General features: G+C 41.4%; 1 protein-coding gene across 2 annotated transcripts in view; it reads left to right on the top strand.

Annotated features, from left to right (window-relative positions):
- Positions 1–664: 664 nt before the first annotated feature.
- The window catches only part of dok7b (docking protein 7b), a 42,524-nt gene continuing 23,439 nt past the window's right edge, over positions 665–19,749 (top strand). For both annotated transcript variants that reach the window (XM_034089062.1, XM_034088989.1), the window contains exons 1-6: positions 665–755; positions 860–905; positions 1,691–1,788; positions 2,913–3,063; positions 5,410–5,610; positions 18,550–18,669. In XM_034089062.1, coding sequence (XP_033944953.1) covers positions 702–755; positions 860–905; positions 1,691–1,788; positions 2,913–3,063; positions 5,410–5,610; positions 18,550–18,669 — 670 coding nt within the window. In that variant the 5' untranslated portion in view covers positions 665–701. The remainder of the gene's footprint in view (positions 756–859; positions 906–1,690; positions 1,789–2,912; positions 3,064–5,409; positions 5,611–18,549; positions 18,670–19,749) is intronic.

Here is a 19,749-nt window from a genome sequence, read left to right as displayed (position 1 = left end):
AACTGGACCTTGTTTCTGAGACAATAAAAAGACAATAAACAACCAGCAGGATTTTCCTATTTGCCCTCGGAATGTGCTCATTCAGTGGACATCACATAATCAAATATTTTTCTTGACTAGTAATCTTGCATGATCGTTTATTTACTCTTGGGGATTTGAAGCTAATTTGCTCGTTTTACATCTCTTCATTGGCATTACTCTGGAGCCAGCTTTCACAGATTAAAATGGCTTTCCACAGCCAGAGCCTCACTGATTAACATTAACGCAACCTGAATCCCTGTCTAACACCCGGCTCACAGCCAGATTCAGGAGTTAAGTGAAAGGTGCGCGAGTTATGAGTTTTTAATCGAATTAGCTCCATCGTAAACTTTAAGCACTTGACGGGCGATGACAACTGTAGCCTACTAACTTGTGCGAGGCCAGCGGGGGGAGGCTGCTGTCTCTGCCCGCCTCGGGGGTCTGATTGTCGGGGAGAAAGGGAGCAGCCTGCCAGCGGGGCAAGGACTGTAAAGGCTATTTAAAAAAGTTAGTTACCTCCCCTCTGTCGCTCTCTCTCTGATCTGACACGCACGCACGCACGCACGCACGCACGCACGCACGCACGCACGCACACACACACACACACACACACACACACACACACACACACACACACACACACACACACACACACACACAGCTGCTCGGAACCATGACAGAAGATGACGGATACAGTTGTCGCGGAGGGACAAGTAAAGTTTAGGGATGGAAAAAAGGTGAGTTTCTCCAATATTCTTCTTGTTTTTTTAACTTCAACATGTCTTTCCATACTTTAGCAACAAATCCTTTTGTAATGTATTGATTCTAAACTCTCTCACAGTGGAAGAGTCGGTGCGTCGTTCTTCGGAAGCCCTCTCCGGTCGCAGGTAGGCATGTGAGGCGGTACACACCACTTAGAGTCATATTATTCCCACTTAAAATGCGCACATTTACACAGAGACCATCACATCTGCGTCATTTAGCACCAATCTGTTCTGATTTTCCGCTGTTAACCTCTTAAACTAATAACAACGTGTTGATTGGTCACTTGGCTGTGCGCCACAGGAGCACATAACGCATCATATCCGCGTCAACATGTGGGGATGGCACGCATCTGAATTGATTGAAATGACCAACTTCACTTTTTTAAATGTTCAGACAAATTAGTAATTCCTGCACCCTTCCTATTAACTGTCTGGACCTCAAATATATTTCTGGTGCAAGTTTGATTCCAGGTTAATTTATTTGAAAGCCCTCCAGCCAAAAACGTAAAGTGTGACATTGCCAAAGTGTTGACAGAGCTCTCTGTCTACCAGCATGTCTCAAAACAGAATCGAGTTTCACTTGAGATGCTGTGTGGAGGACACACTGTGCCCCTCTGCATGCATAAACAAGTGACTCAAGCTGTAGCATACTGCTGTGCCCTTGAATTAATAGGTATACCATGTATTGTACTCAGCAATGTGTGTGTATATGTGTGTCTTTATTCATCATCAGCTGTGCCAGTGGATCACGTCATAGTTTAGGGTTTGTTATGGCAGCTGTTCAATAAACATAGGCTGCAGGGATTACAAAAAAGGCACTCTGTTGTTATTCTACATTGTGCTATTATGTTCAAAATGGACTTTAAAGCCTGTCTGTCTTTTAAACAATCTTTCTGTCTCTGCTTCAGACTGCCTGTCTCTGCTGGTGTACAAAGAGAAGAAGAAGAAAAAAGGGAAAAGGGAGAATGGCAGCGGTCACAAGGAGAGGCTCAATGTAACCCTGGAGGTACGTTCAAACACCAAAGGCTTTTTGCCTCTGATCTAAAGGGTTATTACAGCTTTGTAATGTTGCTGCATCACCCACCGGCTGCCACATTTACAGAGGTAGTCCAAATCAAGTGAATGCCACATACATGGAGAGTAAGAGCTTGAGGGTGACTTTCAGAAATGATAAGCATTGCTCAAAACATTGTAAGAGAACAAAGGACAATATTCCAACACAGTCAGCAACAATAAACAAAGAGGAACGATTCCTTCTGCTGTAATAGTTCCCCCACCTGACCTTAACCGACAGAGAGGTTACTCTTTTGATTTAGGTGATAAGACTTAGGAAAACAAATAAGCAGATCTGATCTTAGACTGATGTCTGACTAACTGAGGGTTTAATGAGAAGCTTGGCCAAGGAGAAACAGAAGATACGATACAAGCGAATACAAGATTATATGTCACCATCTATTATTTGTCAAGTGTCCTCTTAAACACGGCCTGTCGTAAGATTCTTTATCTGAAGATGACTGATTTCGATGACTCGGTCAAACTAATCTTAGACGTAAGACTTTGTATAATCACTGTCTCCGACCTTCTATCTTCTGTTCCTTGCAAAGAGAGCACTGTGCCAGTCTTAACCGCTATCAGCTTGGGTAGACTGCTCTGTGTGTGAATATACTTGGGAGAGAAGGACCTGACACAAGGAGAGATATCTGACCTAAGACCTACTGAAATGATTCCTATCATGAAAAGGACCTTCTAATATTAAAATATGCATAACATCTAATGTTTGAATATACAAATGTAGGTATATTAAAGGGGCACTATTATGCTTTTTGGGGTTTTCCCTTTCCTGTAGTGTTTTGTAGGTTTGTGTGCATGTGAATGGTCTGCATTTGACCAATCACACCAGAGCCGGCAGCTATCCAATCAGAGCAGACTGGGCTCTGGTTTCAGACAGAGGGTGAAAAGAGGTGCTGCAGCACAGGCAGTATGAGAAAAATAAAAACCTGTTGAGCATAATAGGGCCTATTTTATAGATACGAATGAATAAATGACTCAACATTGATATCATGGAAATAATACGGAGTAAAAGAGAATAAACAAACTAATCTCTAAGTGTGGTTATCTCTTTCCCCTCAGGGTATCTGTGGGGTGGAGCCGGGCCCCGGGTACGATGGGGTCTCCTACAGCCTCTCCATCCTCTGCCTGACCCACACGCTGGTCCTGGGCTTCAACAGCCGAGAAGCCCTGCTGGCCTGGGACACTCGCATCCGCTACAGCCTGGGAGAAGGTCAGTGCTGCGGCCTGTGTGGATGTCACAGTCCTGAGTAACATTAAAGTGTGTGTGAAGGATTCAAACAAGGGCGAAGTGGGCTCAGTAAGCTGCAGCTATCAGAGGAATCCCACAGAGTTGCTCGAAGCTGAAGAGGAGGTTTCTTTTGGAATGATAATCAGCCTGTTCTGGTATTTCTTTCAAGGAGTGTTTGAGTCAACATTAGTATCTCAGCTATTGCTTCATCAAGCTCTAAAGTCAACTCTTAAGTCATGTTTTCGCAATACACTGCTGCATTCTTGGACCATTGTAACCTTACATGTGCACTGGATTACATATGTGTGTTGATCTGACGTCTGGATCTTAAGTTATCAGAGAATCAAGCTTAGCTAACATTAGCAGGAAGCTTGTAGCCTCTCCATCCTGTGTCCACCTAGCAAACATTGTTTTGATCATGAGCAGAACATTCCTTACAGCATGGTGAGTTTAAAGTGACATCCGATGCTCCATGACCTCCATGACCCAGTTGTTATTGGCCTTTACATTTAAATCCAGAATGAGGTCATATGCATGCAGGGTAAGAACTGCTCTAATCCTTTGTAATGGGTTGGCAACAAGGTGTGTAACCAGGCTGCAAAACACAGTTCACTGGAGGCTCCTTGCCAGAGGGGAACAAAGAGATGATGATAACATCTGTCCTCCATCACTTGGGCTCTTCTTTATCTGCAGGATCTGCTGTCTCAACTTTACAACTCTGTGTTCAGTGGAAAGTAGTGAGCTGAGGGAAAAGGTGTGCAAACAAAAAGCCAGAGGACACTGGATCCCATTTTATACACTTGAACTGCACTAGAGAGAAGTGTCCTTATCCCACCTTTAAGATTGTCTTGATATTATTCTAGGTGTAGAATTGCATGCTCTGAAGCAAGTAAAACAAAAAAGGACATATTTCATAGTGGCCCCTCCTGTTCTCAGCCCTGAGAGACCTTCTCATGTTAAAAGTTAGCAAGAAGAGTAAAAAGAGTCAATCGTTTGTATTGATACCATCTTTCACTCGAATTCTTCCACCTGCGCTCATGCCAAACAGCTTAATGGTGCACTTTATCTCTTAATAAAATTTCCGGTTTTCAATTATAAGTTTGCAATGGTTTTATAATTCTAACTTTGGCCCTTTACAAATCAATTTTTACCTCTGTCCAAACTTTTAAAAGCAATTTAAAATGGTCTTATTGAAAAACGTCCATTATCATGAATTTTTAAAAGAATTACAGTCCGATTTTTTGCTGTACTGCCGAAATATGAGTTGAACAATAAAATGTCTTGTGCTGCGCCCCCATCCTTACCCTTATCTTATGTCGCATAAGCCTTTGCTTCCAATTTGAATGTGGCATAATGTAATCTCACTGTTGAAAAGCACAAACAGCCGTTTCTGCTTTTATTAAGAGTTCATAACAGAGAACACTTCCCAGCACCTTTTCTTTTGTTCTTTCCTTTTCTCCTGACTGTTGGAATAAATCCCACGGCGCAATAAATATTTTATCTCCCAATATAAAACCCACTGCTAAGAATTCCAATTTAACTACAGAAACACATTTTCTTGCTCTGCTTCCTTTTGCTGAGAATCATTTTAAACACATACACTATTATCTCTATACCCTACTGTTTTCTTTGCCCGACAATCATCTATTTCATGCCTGCAGTTCTGTCCCCAATGTGGGAACCATTTCCCTTTAATGTGCCCTTCTTGCAAATTGTGAACACTTTACATTGCTGTTAACGATTACCAACGCAGACTGATTGCTTTTCTTCAAGGCAGCCTTAGCGCTGGCTTCAGATCAGCACACCAACACACCACCCGCTGTTGCCCTCATCTTTAAATGTTTAGCTCCATGCAAACCGTTCTGCAGAGGAGCTCTAGCAGAACCTTCCGGTCTGTTCTGCAGTGAGGAGAAGTGTTCAGATCACACACTTATTTGGAATGCTTTCTCTTTACAGAAGTATTGGTTATTCATTTCCTGTCATTATCACTTGTTTACAAATCTCCTATACTAGCGGTGAAGCACATACACACATTTACATACTCTATGTGATTCTCTGTGAGAGGGGGGGCAGACCGTTGCACCAACTGAGCTGTGACAAATTGCAGGCAGCAGAGCTTAAAGCAGTGCTTGATCCTCACTACAACAGCCATCACTACATGTGTGTTAATGTCATGTGTTTTTGATACGCTCTGTGGGCTTTTTATCATTATCTCATCTCATTTGTTGTGACATAAATATGTGCTTTCTGATCGACGATACTTATCGTCATTTGTCTGTCTGACACTCACTTTTCTTTTTCAAGCGTTTACCCTGTTCTCTCCTTCAGTCCACAGGTTGTGTGTGAATGTGGAGCCAGGCACCAAGCTGGAGAGCGGCCCCGCCTCCCTCCACCTGTGCAACGACCTGTTGGTCCTCACCAGAGGCGTCCCTCCCGTCATCATCGGCCACTGGAAGCTGTCGGCGTTGCGTCGATATGGAGCGGTGCCAAACGGCTTTGTGTTCGAGGGGGGGACTCGCTGTGGATACTGTGAGTAATCCCTGCACTGAGAGGCTTTTACTGCTGTGCGAATTTGGCCTGCAGCCAAAAAGGGCAACACGTTAACACTAACAGTTTGAAAGCAGCTCTGGCCAATGTGCAGTTCCTCCTCCCGAGTGTGTCAGAATCAGAAATCCTCTAAATCCTTACAAAACAACAGCATTAAAGGCAAACAAGTCAGACACATACCCAGCCATGGTAAAACAATCGTGCAGCATTTAAAGAAGAAAATGTAAATATTAAATATACAAGTAAAAACATTAATAAATGGTGAATATTGCACACAAGCAGTGGTATTGCAGTGTGTGTTATGTATGGGTAACGAACCAAACCAAGGTCACGTAAGGTTAGTGTCCATCCTGCAAGAGCCATGCTGCAGCTTAATGATGAAAGATAGCAATGGTTAACGTCATATTTGAAATATGTTATTAAATCTATCACAAATACTTTCTTTTTCATCACCCATATTCAATCTATCATTTGAAGCACCATTAGCATTTTGCATTAGCAGTCAAATGGAAACATCACATCTCATATCGTAATGGATCGCTTGTCTTTTATCTGCAACCCAAACCTTCCCTAATAAATCATCTGAACCTGAGACTTCTGAAAGAGCAACAACATTTTCTTACACGATACACATTGGGATTTTAATTGCTTGTTCCCTCGTATAAATTAAAGGTTAAAAGGTGCCCTCAAAATATTGGAAATGCGCTTGTTATGCGAGAAAACAGATCCATTAATTAGCAGGCCTTGAGGGGTCACAAAATCCATTCAAAGACTGATGTTCAGTGTGAGAGTGAGAGAGAGTGAACTTTGAAGTCTAACCGACCGAGAACTCGCTGGACCAGCAACTTGTCCGTGTGATAAACAACCACTGCAGCGCTGTTGTGTAAATTCCACTTTTTAAAGTGCTTTCATTGGATAAATAAGAAACTCCTTTTCATTTCACTCTAGTGCTCCTTCAAGGTTGATAGATCTGTCATTTAACACTAACAGAATCATAGAGAAACCTGTGATTCAACACAATTTACAACGTTACCTCATCCATATAAGAAAATACGCTGTCTGTGTGAACCCACCATACTGTACTGGACGCCTGCCCACCATAAAATGCAGTGTGTGTGTGTGTGTTTGGTTGGTTGGTTGCTTGGGTCTAGGTATCTTCTGAATGTCCAGTTGATGTGGGCATGAATGCAAAGAATGCGAGGCAGTTTTATGTTTTACGGGTGTGTGTGATGTGGGGAGTCATCGGGAAAGCAAGACAAGCGTCGAATGGGACGGTGTTCAAGTATTCATTGTTGGAAAAACTAAATTGACAAATCTGCTCTGTTCCTAATCTTATTAAAATCCCAGAAAACATGTTATTTTCTACCTCTCATGGTAGGGAGATCTCTTCACTAAACAGCTGTGTTAGTGTTGGGAGAAAGTTCCTGAATGCTCCAATGTGAGGTCTGTGTGTGTGTGTGTGTGTGTGTGTGTGTGTGTGTGTGTGTTCACAGTCTCATGGCTCCTACAGGAATAACCATGAGGGCCAAAGGCTCTGGTTTCACTGTTCTTATGAACAGCAGCTATAAATACCAGCCTCCCCTGAAGGGGTCACTCAGCCAATCACATAGCCCCAGCTGACTGTACCGCAGTAACACAGTGTTCTCCCTCTGCTCATCGACATATTACCCAGCAGTCACCGGGGCAGTTGGAGGTCCTCTTAGCGTGTCTGCATGAACAGAGTGACAGATAGAAAAAGATGTGAGAGTCAAATTGGGAAGTGAAATTCCTTGCATGAGTGCGAGGTAATGCAAAGTGTTCGCTTACATTTTAACATGTTTATTTGTCATTCTTGAGTTTATGCGAGACATACGAGCGCTAGGCATCCAAGGCAGAATTTGTCTTGCGTATGTACACACCTGCTTCCACAAAAACGTTGCAAACATGTCTCCATGCACTTATCTTTAAGAAAAAGCAGTTCAACATGGCTAATGTGCAGCTGCTGCATTGGGGGAAAATGTAACAAGATAAAACATGGGTACTTATTAATCATGCAAAACATATAAATCATGCAAAAATATTTAAATACATGTAAATTGGCACTGGACCAATGTCAATATGGTTGTAATACCCTCCCAACTCCATCATTTCCCTAGTTCTGTTGCTCAAGTAAATCAGTCGCGGGAGCCTCGGTCATCTTATGCTGTTGTATAAAAATATATTACCTGTGGGTTTTCTCTGGAAGTGTTTCCTTGTACGATGTGAAGGTCTAAGGACAGAGGGTGTCGTATTGTCATACTGATATTCTGTACAAACTGTGAAGACCACTGAGACAAATGTAACATTTGTGATATTGGGCTATATAAATAAACATTGATTGATTGATTGATTGATTGATTGATTGATTGCTCCCTGCTGCAGCTGCACTATGAAAGTCAGCTGTGCCTCAGATCAAACGTCCTATGGGATAGTGGGCAGTCGCGCAATGCAAAGCCTTTTACTAGGCAGTTGAGCTTTGGTCTTCACCTGTTGGTCGTGTGCATGTGTTGGAAAGGGAATCAGTTCACATTGATACCAGTCCTGCTGCTTCCATTGGATGTGATAATGAGGCCACAGCGTTCTCTAATCGATGATGTTTTGAGCAAAGCCGTTTCTTAGCTAGGCAGGTCTTTTCTGGCTTATCAGGTTCGCTCACACTCCCCATGAGGACACAATAAAGAATGATCCTCTGCTGAGGTTGGATGGCTGTCAAGCCTTGTGATCTAGATAAAAGCAACTTTAAGATGACATGCTATGTCAGCCATCTTTCCATGTCTCTAGGCAAGCATTAACACACTCACACCTCGTATTGTAGTATCGTACGGTACGTGTGAGGATGTTTGTCATTACAGTGTCTATATTCATCCTGATCAGGAAGTTTGTCGACGGACAAAGTAAAAGGCAACTTCAACGTATCTAATGCCATGTGACGTTAGGGTGTGAATGTCCCACAGAGGTTAAAATTGTGTTGAGTCCTCCATTATAGTAGCCGTAGAGAGTTGCACAATATTTGATAGAAACACAGCTTAACAAAGGCAGAGATTTGGCTTGCCTGCTGTAATCTGACAGGAAAGCTGATTCTTTCTGTTTTCAATATAAAAAGAGGTTGGCCTCTTCTCAGATGACCTGGCATGCAGCAGAACTCAGCGTATTTGTGAGAAATATATGAGGACATAGATTAAGATTAAGGACTCTCCATACAGTAACAGCTACAAAAACAATGACAATGCCCTTACAATTTACAGAAATTGAAAATTACAGCTTGTTTTATTCAAACCAATACAAGGGATTTCCTCTCTAAAGCTAGAATATGTGTCCATTGTTTAAAAGGTTAAGATGACATTCCCACACAAAGGCTTACATTTTCTTCCAAAATTGCACGTGAAGAGACAAAGCTTCTCAAGTCTTCTGAAGATGCTTTTTGTCACACCAGAGAAATGTAGAAAGAGCTATGCAAATGACTCCCCTAGCTCTGCACTAACTATCTTGAGTATTTTCCTTTTTCTCTAAGAAGTCAAATAAAACTATGACATGAACGCATAGCATTCTGCATTATCTCTCACTGTTTGAGACAAACTGGCTCTCTTTTGTCATCTTGTTTAGTTGTTTTCATCTGCAATGTTTTCGGACTAGACAAATGGTGCCAACTATTGCTTACTTAGAAGAACAACTCCTAACAATTGCATAGAAGAAAGAAATAATTCCTTTGTATTTTCTTTTGGCAATTTATAGATATATTGCAATACATGCAGATGGATACCTAGCTTTAGTGGCAAACCCTCCAATATTTATTTCCAGATGTATTTGTTCACTTAGCTAGTTCACTCCCACGGCTCTCATAGCACCTTATTGTCAACAACAGTTTTAAGCAGAAAAGCTCTGATAACTTTTTGAACAAAAGTTTCAAGAACAACATTAGGAGAAGTCGAGACTCCACAGTACACTACCTGCCGTATGACAGACAACGCAAGTTAGCGACAAGCTAGCTACTGAACATAGTGGGGCGTTTAGCAGCTAAATATCCACATATCTCCCTGATGGTAGATACAGTCTGGTACCTCGTACCCTTTTGAAAGCGGTTCAGAACGGCTTCCAGACCTGCAGGTCCGCTGCAACTCTTACTACTTTTAAATCCAGGCTGAAGACTTTTCTTTTTGTCGCCGCTTTTAATTGAACTATTCATATCTTAGACTGCACTGTAACTTTTATCCATGTATTTTTTCTTTTTATGTTTATTTTATTAGCTTTTCTTTTAATGACTGATTTTAAATGCCATTTTCTTAATGTCTTTCGTTTTTTGTAAAGCACTTTCAATTGCCTTGTGTTGAAAAGTGCTATATAAATAAACTTGCCTTGCCTTGCCTTGTAATGTGTTGATTAACAAGAGCCAACTTCTTTAGAGTCTCTCAATCAGTTCAGATAACTTGTTTGGATTTAAAAGGACATTTTGTTGATTTTCTTTCTGTTGTTTTATGAGGTCTATAGTTCACTTGAAACCATGGCTTTTATACTAGCCTCATCCCAGCTAATAGACTTACACAAACTGCATCTCCCCCCATTGTGAAAGTGTCACTGAGCCAGTGAGTTGATAGGCAGCTTGAGCAATTCACTGAATCAAGAAAATACTCTAATGCATAACAGCTAATGCAGCTATCAGGTTTCCATTACATGTAATGCTCAGTGATGGTTCAAGCGAAAAAATCTCCTTAATTATTCAGCTTGAACATATCTAGGATTAAAAGACTAATGTCACAGCAGGATTTGGAAAAACTTGTCCATGCCTTTATCTTCAGTAGACTCGACTACTGTAATGGTGTCTTCACAGGTCTCACTAAAAAATCTATTAGGAAGCTGCAGCTGATTCAGAACGCCGCTGCTCGAGTCCTCACTAACACTAAGAAAGTGGATCACATCACTCCTGTTCTGAAGTCTGTACACTGGCTTCCTGTGTGTCAAAGAATAGATTTCAAAATATTGCTGCTGGTTTATAAAGCACTGAATGGTTTAGGCCCAAAATACATTACTGACCTCCTGCTAAACTATGAACCATCCAGATCTCTCAGGTCTTCAGGGACTGGTCAGCTTTCTGTCCCCAGAGTCAGAACTAAACATGGTAAAGCAGCATTCAGTTATTATGCTCCAGATATCTGGAACAAACTCCCAGAAACCTGCAGGTCCGCTGCAACTCTTACTACTTTTAAATCCAGGCTGAAGACTTTTCTTTTTGTCGCTGCTTTTAATTGAACTATTCACATCTTAGACTGCACTTTAACTTTTATCCATGTACTTTTTCTTGTAATGTTTAATTGAACTATTTATATTTTAGACTGCACTGTAACTTTTATCCATGTATTTTTCCTTAATGTTTATTTGATTAGCTTTTCTTTTTTAATGTTTAATGTCTTTCATTTTTTTTTTTTGTAAAGCACTTTGAATTGCCTTGCGTTGAAAAGTGCTCTATAAATAAACTTGCCTTGCCTTGAAGAACTAAATAATAAATTATAATACATTTTATTTCTATAGCGCTTTTCTTGAACCCAAATCAAATCAAATCAAGTTTTATTTATATAGCACGTTTATAAACGATTTTTGGTCGAGCCAAAGTGCTGTACATATAATAAAATTAGCCTACAGTAGAGACACTTTACAGCAAATACAACAACACAGATTGTACAGAATATCAGTATGACAATAATACTTCTGCATACAGTATGTGACACTGTGAGTCTTGCACGGCCAGATACAGCTCAAGAAGCTGGCTCAGATAAGGAAATATATGATACATTATGATGTGATATGATGTGATATGATGTGATATGAATGATAATGGGACACACAGTCGGTGATTTTTGCCGGCCGTCTTTCCTGCAACGGCAGTCTAAACTATATTTCCTTTCTCCTGTAATATGAATTGATCGCTTTAAACCCCGCACACACACACGCAGGCGGTGCTTTCACTGAGTTGATTTCTTAGCCTGCAAGAAATCAGCCTTAACTTATCTTTCTTACAGTGCATACGCTTTTCTGCTTGCTCCTGCCTCTGCTTACTTTTTATGCTGATTTTCCTATTCTTATTCTCTGAAAACTTCGAGCAGTGGCTCCTGGACATTAACTTATCACTGGGACAGTTCATCTTCGTAAATAGACGGAGGGTTTCAGCCATATTTCAACATTTTTACGACGACCTCAGTCTTACAGTAGCGTGGCCTAGCAACAGCTAAAGCCTGGTAGGCTACTGCATGCTATTTAGCTTAAGCTAGTCGGTAGCAAAATGCCTCCGTTCTCTACAGATGACTTCCACAAACTTATACAGAAGATGGCTGTGTTGGAAATGAAAATGCAACGGTTGGAAGTTAACGTGGAAGTGAATGGACTATGTCGTGGGAATGACACCACTTTACCAGTGTTGCAAAATAATGGAAAAGGGTATGCTAACTCACAGCTAGTTAGCAGCTACAAGGATTCCAAGGAACAGGAGGGCTGTGTACCGGGTAATACATCTACAAGTGGTAGTCCTCCCTGGAACTCTCTGGGTGCAAAGCCTAAGAGTAAATCATTTCCATGGGATTTGGGAGGACGGATAACAGGCAGAGCCCAGCGCTCTGAAATCTGTGATGCGACTGGCTGGCCTGCATTGTTATCACCCAGGAAGAGCGCCTCTTCAACCCCTAAACAGCCGTGGACAGCTGCTAAAGGGAGAACTACAAACAATCCTCCTAAACCACCGAGTGTGCCAATCCAGAACAGATACGCTCCACTGACCCAGAACCGGAGATCTCTTTCTGATGACCTGGATAACCCGTCCTCTTCACACAGCAGGGTAAGGACCAATAGCTACTCCAAAAGTAAAAGGCTAGAGGGAAAGCTAACGACTGGGCCTGAAACTCTGATTGTGGGTGACTCTGCTGTAAGAGATGTAAAATGTCTGTGTAGTAAGAACAACACCAAAGTACTCTGTTTTCCCAAGGATATGGTCTCTGACTTGGCTGAGAAGATCCTGCATATTGGGGCTGAACATCCGACTGTGAAGAATGTGGTACTGCACATTGGAACAAATGATGTTGTGAAACAAGAGTCAGAAGTGCTGAAAGAAGACTTTAAATGTCTGTTGGAAACTGCCAGCTCTCTAAATGCAGAGGTGTTCATCAGTGGCCCTCTACCGCCAGTCAGAAGAGGAGTGGAGAGATTCAGCAGATTGTTTGCACTGAATACCTGGCTTTCAACTGCCTGTACTGACCATTCTGTGCATTTTATTGACAATTTTACCTTTTTCTGGGACCGCAGACATCTTTTCAAGGCAAATGGAGTTTGCCTGAACAAGTCAGGAGTGAAATTGTTTATCTCTAACATATTCAACTGCCTGCGTCATCAATCTGTTCCCTCTGCCAAGGACAAGCGGCAAGAGGAATCAAAACAGGAGAAAGATACAACACATCGCGCAGAAAACCCTGAAGAAGTATCACTGCACCCGCCTGAGGAATGTTCTGATTATGGGAGACCTATGACACAAATGGAGGAGTCTCCACTGCCCGTCACCCCCCCTGTCAACGCCTTCGAGAATACTCTTCATTCATCCCCCAGCTCTCTCTACTCTCCGCTCACCCTTTCACCCTCGCCCACCCCCCTGGAGTTTGATGACTGCATGAAGGCGACACACAGGGTTGGCAGCATGTCCTTTACCCCCGCCCCTCAACGACGCCCACCAAAATCACCGAAGCAGAGATGCGCACCATCTCCCCCGGCTTACAGTGTAGCCCTCACCCTGCCCTCCTATGATGAGAGGAGCAGGGTGGTGGGTCCTCCCTCCCCTTCAAAGCCTGATAGGGATGTGTGTGTACAAAATGCTGCAAACTGATATCTGCTGGGTCCAGGCTCAAGGGCGTATGGCACTCTCAACTCTTTCCAGGACATGCCGGGGCCCTGCCTGCCTGTAGCTTTGCCGATATCTGTGTTGATAGGTAATAGATTAAGAGCGGTGAATCATCTTAGATACAGGAAGCGCTCAAACGTTTGTGTGAGTTTTGCCTTGCAACCTAACCTGCTCCGGAGCAGGTTAGCCGCACAGCATAAGTTACCATGGAGATCTAGCCCGCTAAAAAGAGAACCAGCGTTGTAGGACCGGAAACCCCGAGTTTTCCTGAAGTTAGCCCACTAAGCGAAAATCCTCAGGCCTCAGGGGTTTCAGGGACGGGCAGTGATAGTCGGTCCGTTCTTCTATATGTCTGTCTTTGGTTTTCTAAGTGTTATTCCATCCATATGAATAGAGATATGTGCATAAACAACAAAAACACTTGGGGTATAATGTTCGAGCAATGTTATCACCAAACATTTTAAGAATGTTTTTAGAGAACGTTATCCTACCTTTCAGAAGTACATTCTAGGAACCAAAATAAAACTTCTCGATGAAACCATTCCTAGAACAATGAAACGTAACATTCTCAGAATGTTTTTAGAACCAACAATGTCTAGCTGGGAACTCAGACATGCCTACGCAAAAATGTAATATCATGAATTGCATGCTTATTTTTTAAAAAAAAACGAAAATGTGGTGACATCAGATTTTTTTAAACATCCTTTTCAAACAAATGCAACAAGTTTGTTTTTTTAAAGCGCACTACAAATAAATCTGACGTTGACCATGACCTTGTTAATATTTCGCATCACAGGAACGTTTTATAAAAAAAGAATAACCTCCTGAAAACATTTTCAGAATGTTGCTTGGAGAATGTTCTTCATTTGTTATCATGTAACATTGAGGGACCATTTCATAAATAACATCGTTAATGTGTTACCCAACAACGTCCAACACACATCCTTAGAATGTTGCAGGCAAAACGTTCCACATTTGTTAACATATCACATTAAAGGAACATTTTATAAAAAAACTGTCTGTCATCTCAGGCCTTAATAACATCCTCAAAACATCCTCTGAATGTTGCAGTTAAAATGTTATGTCTTAGTTAACCTTAGACCATATAGGAACATTATTTGAAATAATAAACATCCTAAAAAGGTTCTTTGAACATCAGATTAAAACGTTTCTTTAAAACCATATTAGAACCTGTAGGTAATGTTAGCCAAAGTTGTGAGAACGTTCCCCGCTAGCTGGGATGGTGGAGGGCTTTGTAAGTGAGGACCAGGAGTTTGTAGTGGATACGGTGTGAAACGGGGAGCCAGTGGAGTTCTTTGAGGACCGGGGTGATGTGATGCCATGATTTGGTGTGGGTGAGGAGTCTGGCGGCTGCGGTCTGGACACGCTGGAGTCTATTGAGGGATGTAGTGCTGATGCCGTAGAGGAGTGAGTTGCAATAGTCAAGGCGGGAGGAGATGAAGGCGTGAATGAGTCGCTCAGCTGCAGGGCGGGTGAGAGAGGGATGGAGTTTGGCAATATTGCGGAGGAGGAAAAATTAGGTTTTTACAACTTGACGGATGTGGGGCTTGAGGGAGAGGGTGGGATCAAATATAACGCCAAGGTTGCGTGCCTGGGTGGAGGGGGAAACAGGGGTGCCATCAATGGTGACTGTCAGGTTGGGGATTTTGCTGAGGGTGGATTTGAAGCCGATGAGGAGTTCAGTTTTATTGCTGTTGAGTTTGAGGAAGTTGTGTTGCATCCAGGATTTTATTGCAGTCAGACAGGATTCGATGTGGGTGAGGAGGGGGGGGGGGGGGGGGGGGGGGGGTTGTTGGGGGGATTTGGTGCTGAGGTAAATCTGTGTGTCGTCAGCGTAACAGTGAAAGTTAATTGGTGCTCTAAAACAATTTCAACAGCATCGAACACATACTTTACTAAGTCTCTCAGTGCAGCACACAAACCTTTCTGACCACCATTGAGGACAAGTCTTAAAAGAAAATGAATGCAAACCATCCCTAAATCTAAATGTTGTTTATTTACTTTAACTTAAGCCCGAGGGTCCACCCAGTGGACCCCTCCCACCGTTTTTTTACGAGACTATGTCTCAGGGCTTCTTAACATTTATGAAACTATTAATGTTCCATACCCTTTTAACGGTAAGAAACTCAGCTAACTGACAATGTGAACCAATTTTAGCTAAAAGAAACACAAGAGTAATACCAAGCCTTTAAATTAGCATGGAGCGAAAAAATGCTAACTAATGCTAACAGACTTTTGCACAGCACTCACGGTAGAAATGCCCTTATTACTTATCGTAACTGTACAAACAAGATATCCGATTAAAGCTGAGACTCCACAGATTCCACACATGTAATGTCATCACTGTAGGACCCCGAATTCCTGGAGCTATCAGCCAGAAAAGAGAAAGTAAACAACATCCGGTTTAAAAAATATTACAATAATTACGTCTTACCTTTTTTGATTTGTGATCAAATGTTGTGTTCAATGGAATAAAAACGCAGCTCAAGGTTAATCCAATGTCTTTGTGTCACGTAGAAATGTTTACTGATAATCCATCATCATATTTATGGCAATATACTGGGTATAAAGTTTTGCCGTCCAGGCTTGTACTTTCAGATATGTTTCGTTTGCTTCTCTATTACGTCCGCAATACTAATGTTTACGTGGATCTGGGAACTGCCCATCGATTCTATTGGATGTAATGGTTAAGAAAAAGGTGTAAATCACCCAAATCGACCAATGGGTTCCAGAGATATGGTCCTGCGTAAAGTATAAAGAATGCCAGCCAGCTTAAGTACATTACGCAGCAGACTTTACTTATTGTTTACTACGTAAGGAAGCAGGACCCAGAGCGCACGGAGCACAGAGCGGACAGCAGATAACGGAATTGCAGTTTTATTGCTTATAGATTATCCGAACATTTCAAAGGAGACACAGCCACATTGGATATTAACCTATGGATTAACTACATCATCGTTTTAATGCCATTGAAGACCAGTTTAGACCAGTCAAAGAGGAAGGTGAGCCATGTTAGCCTAGCGCATGTTAGCCTAGCGCATGTTAGTACATAGCGTCACTTGTTTTGATGTACATTTTTATTGGTAACCTCGCTAGTTTGTATCTTTTAGTGTTGAGGTGGGCACCGTTAGATTCTGTGTCTTTACGATCATAAACGATGTGTTGGATGTGCAGCTAGGATAAGTAATAAGGGAGCTAGGAGTGATTTTCGGTGCAGTAATAGGTTATCATTTTTCGCTTGGGGCTAATTCAGAGGCTCACTGTTAGCATTGTGTGTTTTTTTTGAAAAAATAAATGAAAAAGATCAGTTAAATGAGTTTTTTCCCGTTATATGGATATAAAATATTCATAGTTTATTAAATATTAAGTTTCCTTAGACGTTGTTTCCTGCAAATGACGCGATTTAGGGTCCGTGGGGCCTAAGAGGATAACAGAGTATGTTTTTATATTTTATATATATATATATATTTTTTCACAACAGTTGAATTTGCATGGAATGAATACCTATAGTGATAATCAAAGTAATAAAATGATTTTTACAGTGAAAAAGTTCAAATGGAACTGATGGTTCCCATATTACCCAGGGCGGCTGTGGCTCAGTGGGTAGCAAGTTCGAGTCCCACTGCAGTCAGCATGTCGTTGTGTCCCTGGGCAAGACACTTCACCCCAAATTGCCCCTGTGGGGATTGTCCACAGTATTGAGTATGTAAGTCGATTTGGATAAAAGCGTCTAACAAATGACATGTACAGGTGAGTCCGCCTGGACTTTATTTTTCTAAACCTCTCTAAAAAGGTCCAATTTCACTTGTTGTGCATCAATATTGATACAGGGTACTTATTATATGTTATAGTTTGGATTCCTAAAGCTTTTAGTCTACTAACCCATCATTCAAGGGTGGTTTTCACTATAAGTAATGGTTTTTCTTTAGGCGGACATTAGAATTTATATGTTTTTACTATGTTCCATCTGAATTTACTTTGAAATAAAAACATCTATATTGATTCTGACACTTCTACATCCAACTCACAGATGTAACCTTGCTTTGAGAGAAAAGATTATTAATTTACCCCTTTTAGAAGTGAAGATATAGTCTTTGTTGTGTTAGTGGCATTTTCGAGCGTGAAACCTGAAAAACAGGCTCAGGGCTTAAGAGGTTAACATCTTAAGTTTGTATTATTGTAGCATAAGAAAAACAACATGAAAATGATAAGGAAATATATAATATTACTTTTCAATTGAATGCAAAATATCCCTGTCCTCCTGAGATTTTAAAATTGACTTAAATCAAAGTAATATGTAACATTCTAATTTGATAGATGAGGTAGGTAGATATCTTCACACAATTACTAAATGTTATTTGTGACAAATGAAATCATTTTTAAAACCATTTTCTGAATACAAACTGATCAGCTGTTTAAAGTGGACATATTATGCAAATGTCCAGGTTCATATTTGTATTTTTAATAAGTTATGGATGTTAGCCTTTGCAGACCCTTTACATGCACAACAACCTATAGAACACACTACAGAAAAGGGAGAACACAAACAAGCACAATGGGCCTCTTTAATGCGAGAGCAGTTTTTAATAAATAAAAGACACTTTGCTGACTGGGGCTACTAGAGACTGACTCAGATGAAAAAACAAAGAGCAACATTTTGTATGCTGCTTTCTCAGCATTTTTACTAAATGTGCTGAAAACTCAGCTCCATAAGAACAAATTATTTTTACCAATTATATTATATTTTACATTTAATGTAACCTTTAGAAGAAGTGGATCATCAAAGAACAGCTTTGCCTTTACAACACCATTCTGAACCTCACTGAATATTGTTTGGCCGTGCTCAAAATGTGGTTTTGCTCCGTATTTTAGCATTTTCTATAATACTGTTTTGTTTCTTCTGCTGTATATAATGACAACAGATTCATGGTTATAGACTTTCTCTTTGATTTTCTCGATCATAAACGTATGTCTCTATTTGACTGTGCTGTGCGTTTCTCTCCTTCTTCCAGGGGCCGGTGTTTTCTTCCTGTCCTGTTCAGAAGGAGAGCAGATCAGCTTCCTGTTTGACTGCATTGTGAGGGGCATCACCCCCAGCAAGACCCCTCATGGCCTGCGACCTGTCCTGCCAGGTGAACACACACACACACACACACACACACACACACACACACACACACACACACACACACACACACACACACACACACACACACACACACACACACACACACACACACACACACACACACACACACACACACACACACACACACACACACACAAATCCATACACAATATGCCTGCAAAAACTCATGAGGAGCATACAAAACATTCTCAGGAGTATTTCTAGGATATACTAATGTTTCTAGTTGTTTAATAACAAACATGGTGGAATCAGTCACGGTGGTACGTGACTCCGTGACTTCCGTTCTAAAGGTTTACTGCCTGTTCAGTGTGCATGTTTAGCATTTGTGTCAGGCGCCAAGCTAGCAGAATCACAACATGCTTAAAACCCTCCGAGGGTCACCGTTTGGATTCTGGGGTCGTGCCTTTGTGTGTGACTTGTGTGCTATTGTAACGTACTGCTAATTTCACAGGCATTTCTGAAGCCATAAATATGTAGACGGAGGGTTTGGTGACAGATAGAGAAGAGAAAAGTTGTACTGGGCACATTCCAAGGATGTGACAACTTAGAGGAGACTCAGAGACGAGCCCTCCTCTCTGAAATACACACAGGCCTCGTGTTCTTGTCCTGGCTCTGGACTTTTTGCACGTTTTGTTAGGCTAACTTTAGTAATGCTTAAGGTCAAACAGATTAGGTGTTAGTGCCAACATGTCTACAATTACTAGAGTTTATAGTGTAATATAAAGCACAAAGAGACCATTATTCTCCATTTGAAGTCATTAGCTCACTGCACTCAACACTTTTTGCAGAGTCAGTTACTATTTAATAGTTTAATACTGAATATTTTAACTTGCACCAAGTTTTTTTGATAGTACATTTTCTGTCCGTTTGTTTAAGTAGAACATTTTATTTCCTGAGGGAGTTCTCTACTAACAACAACAACAACAACAACAACAACAACAACATGACTATGGCCCTTTCTCATTTCTCGAACTCCCCTCCTCGACTCCTATCCTCGATACTTAGTCCCGCCCACAGGAGATGCGAGCGGAGGAGCCGAGGAGGGGAACCGAGGAGAGAGGAG

This window comes from Pseudochaenichthys georgianus, chromosome 1 (assembly GCF_902827115.2).
Source record: "Pseudochaenichthys georgianus chromosome 1, fPseGeo1.2, whole genome shotgun sequence".
Classification (NCBI taxonomy): domain Eukaryota; kingdom Metazoa; phylum Chordata; class Actinopteri; order Perciformes; family Channichthyidae; genus Pseudochaenichthys; species Pseudochaenichthys georgianus.
The sequence above is the reverse complement of the archived record's forward strand: the minus strand, read 5'-3'. Positions and strand labels throughout refer to the sequence as shown.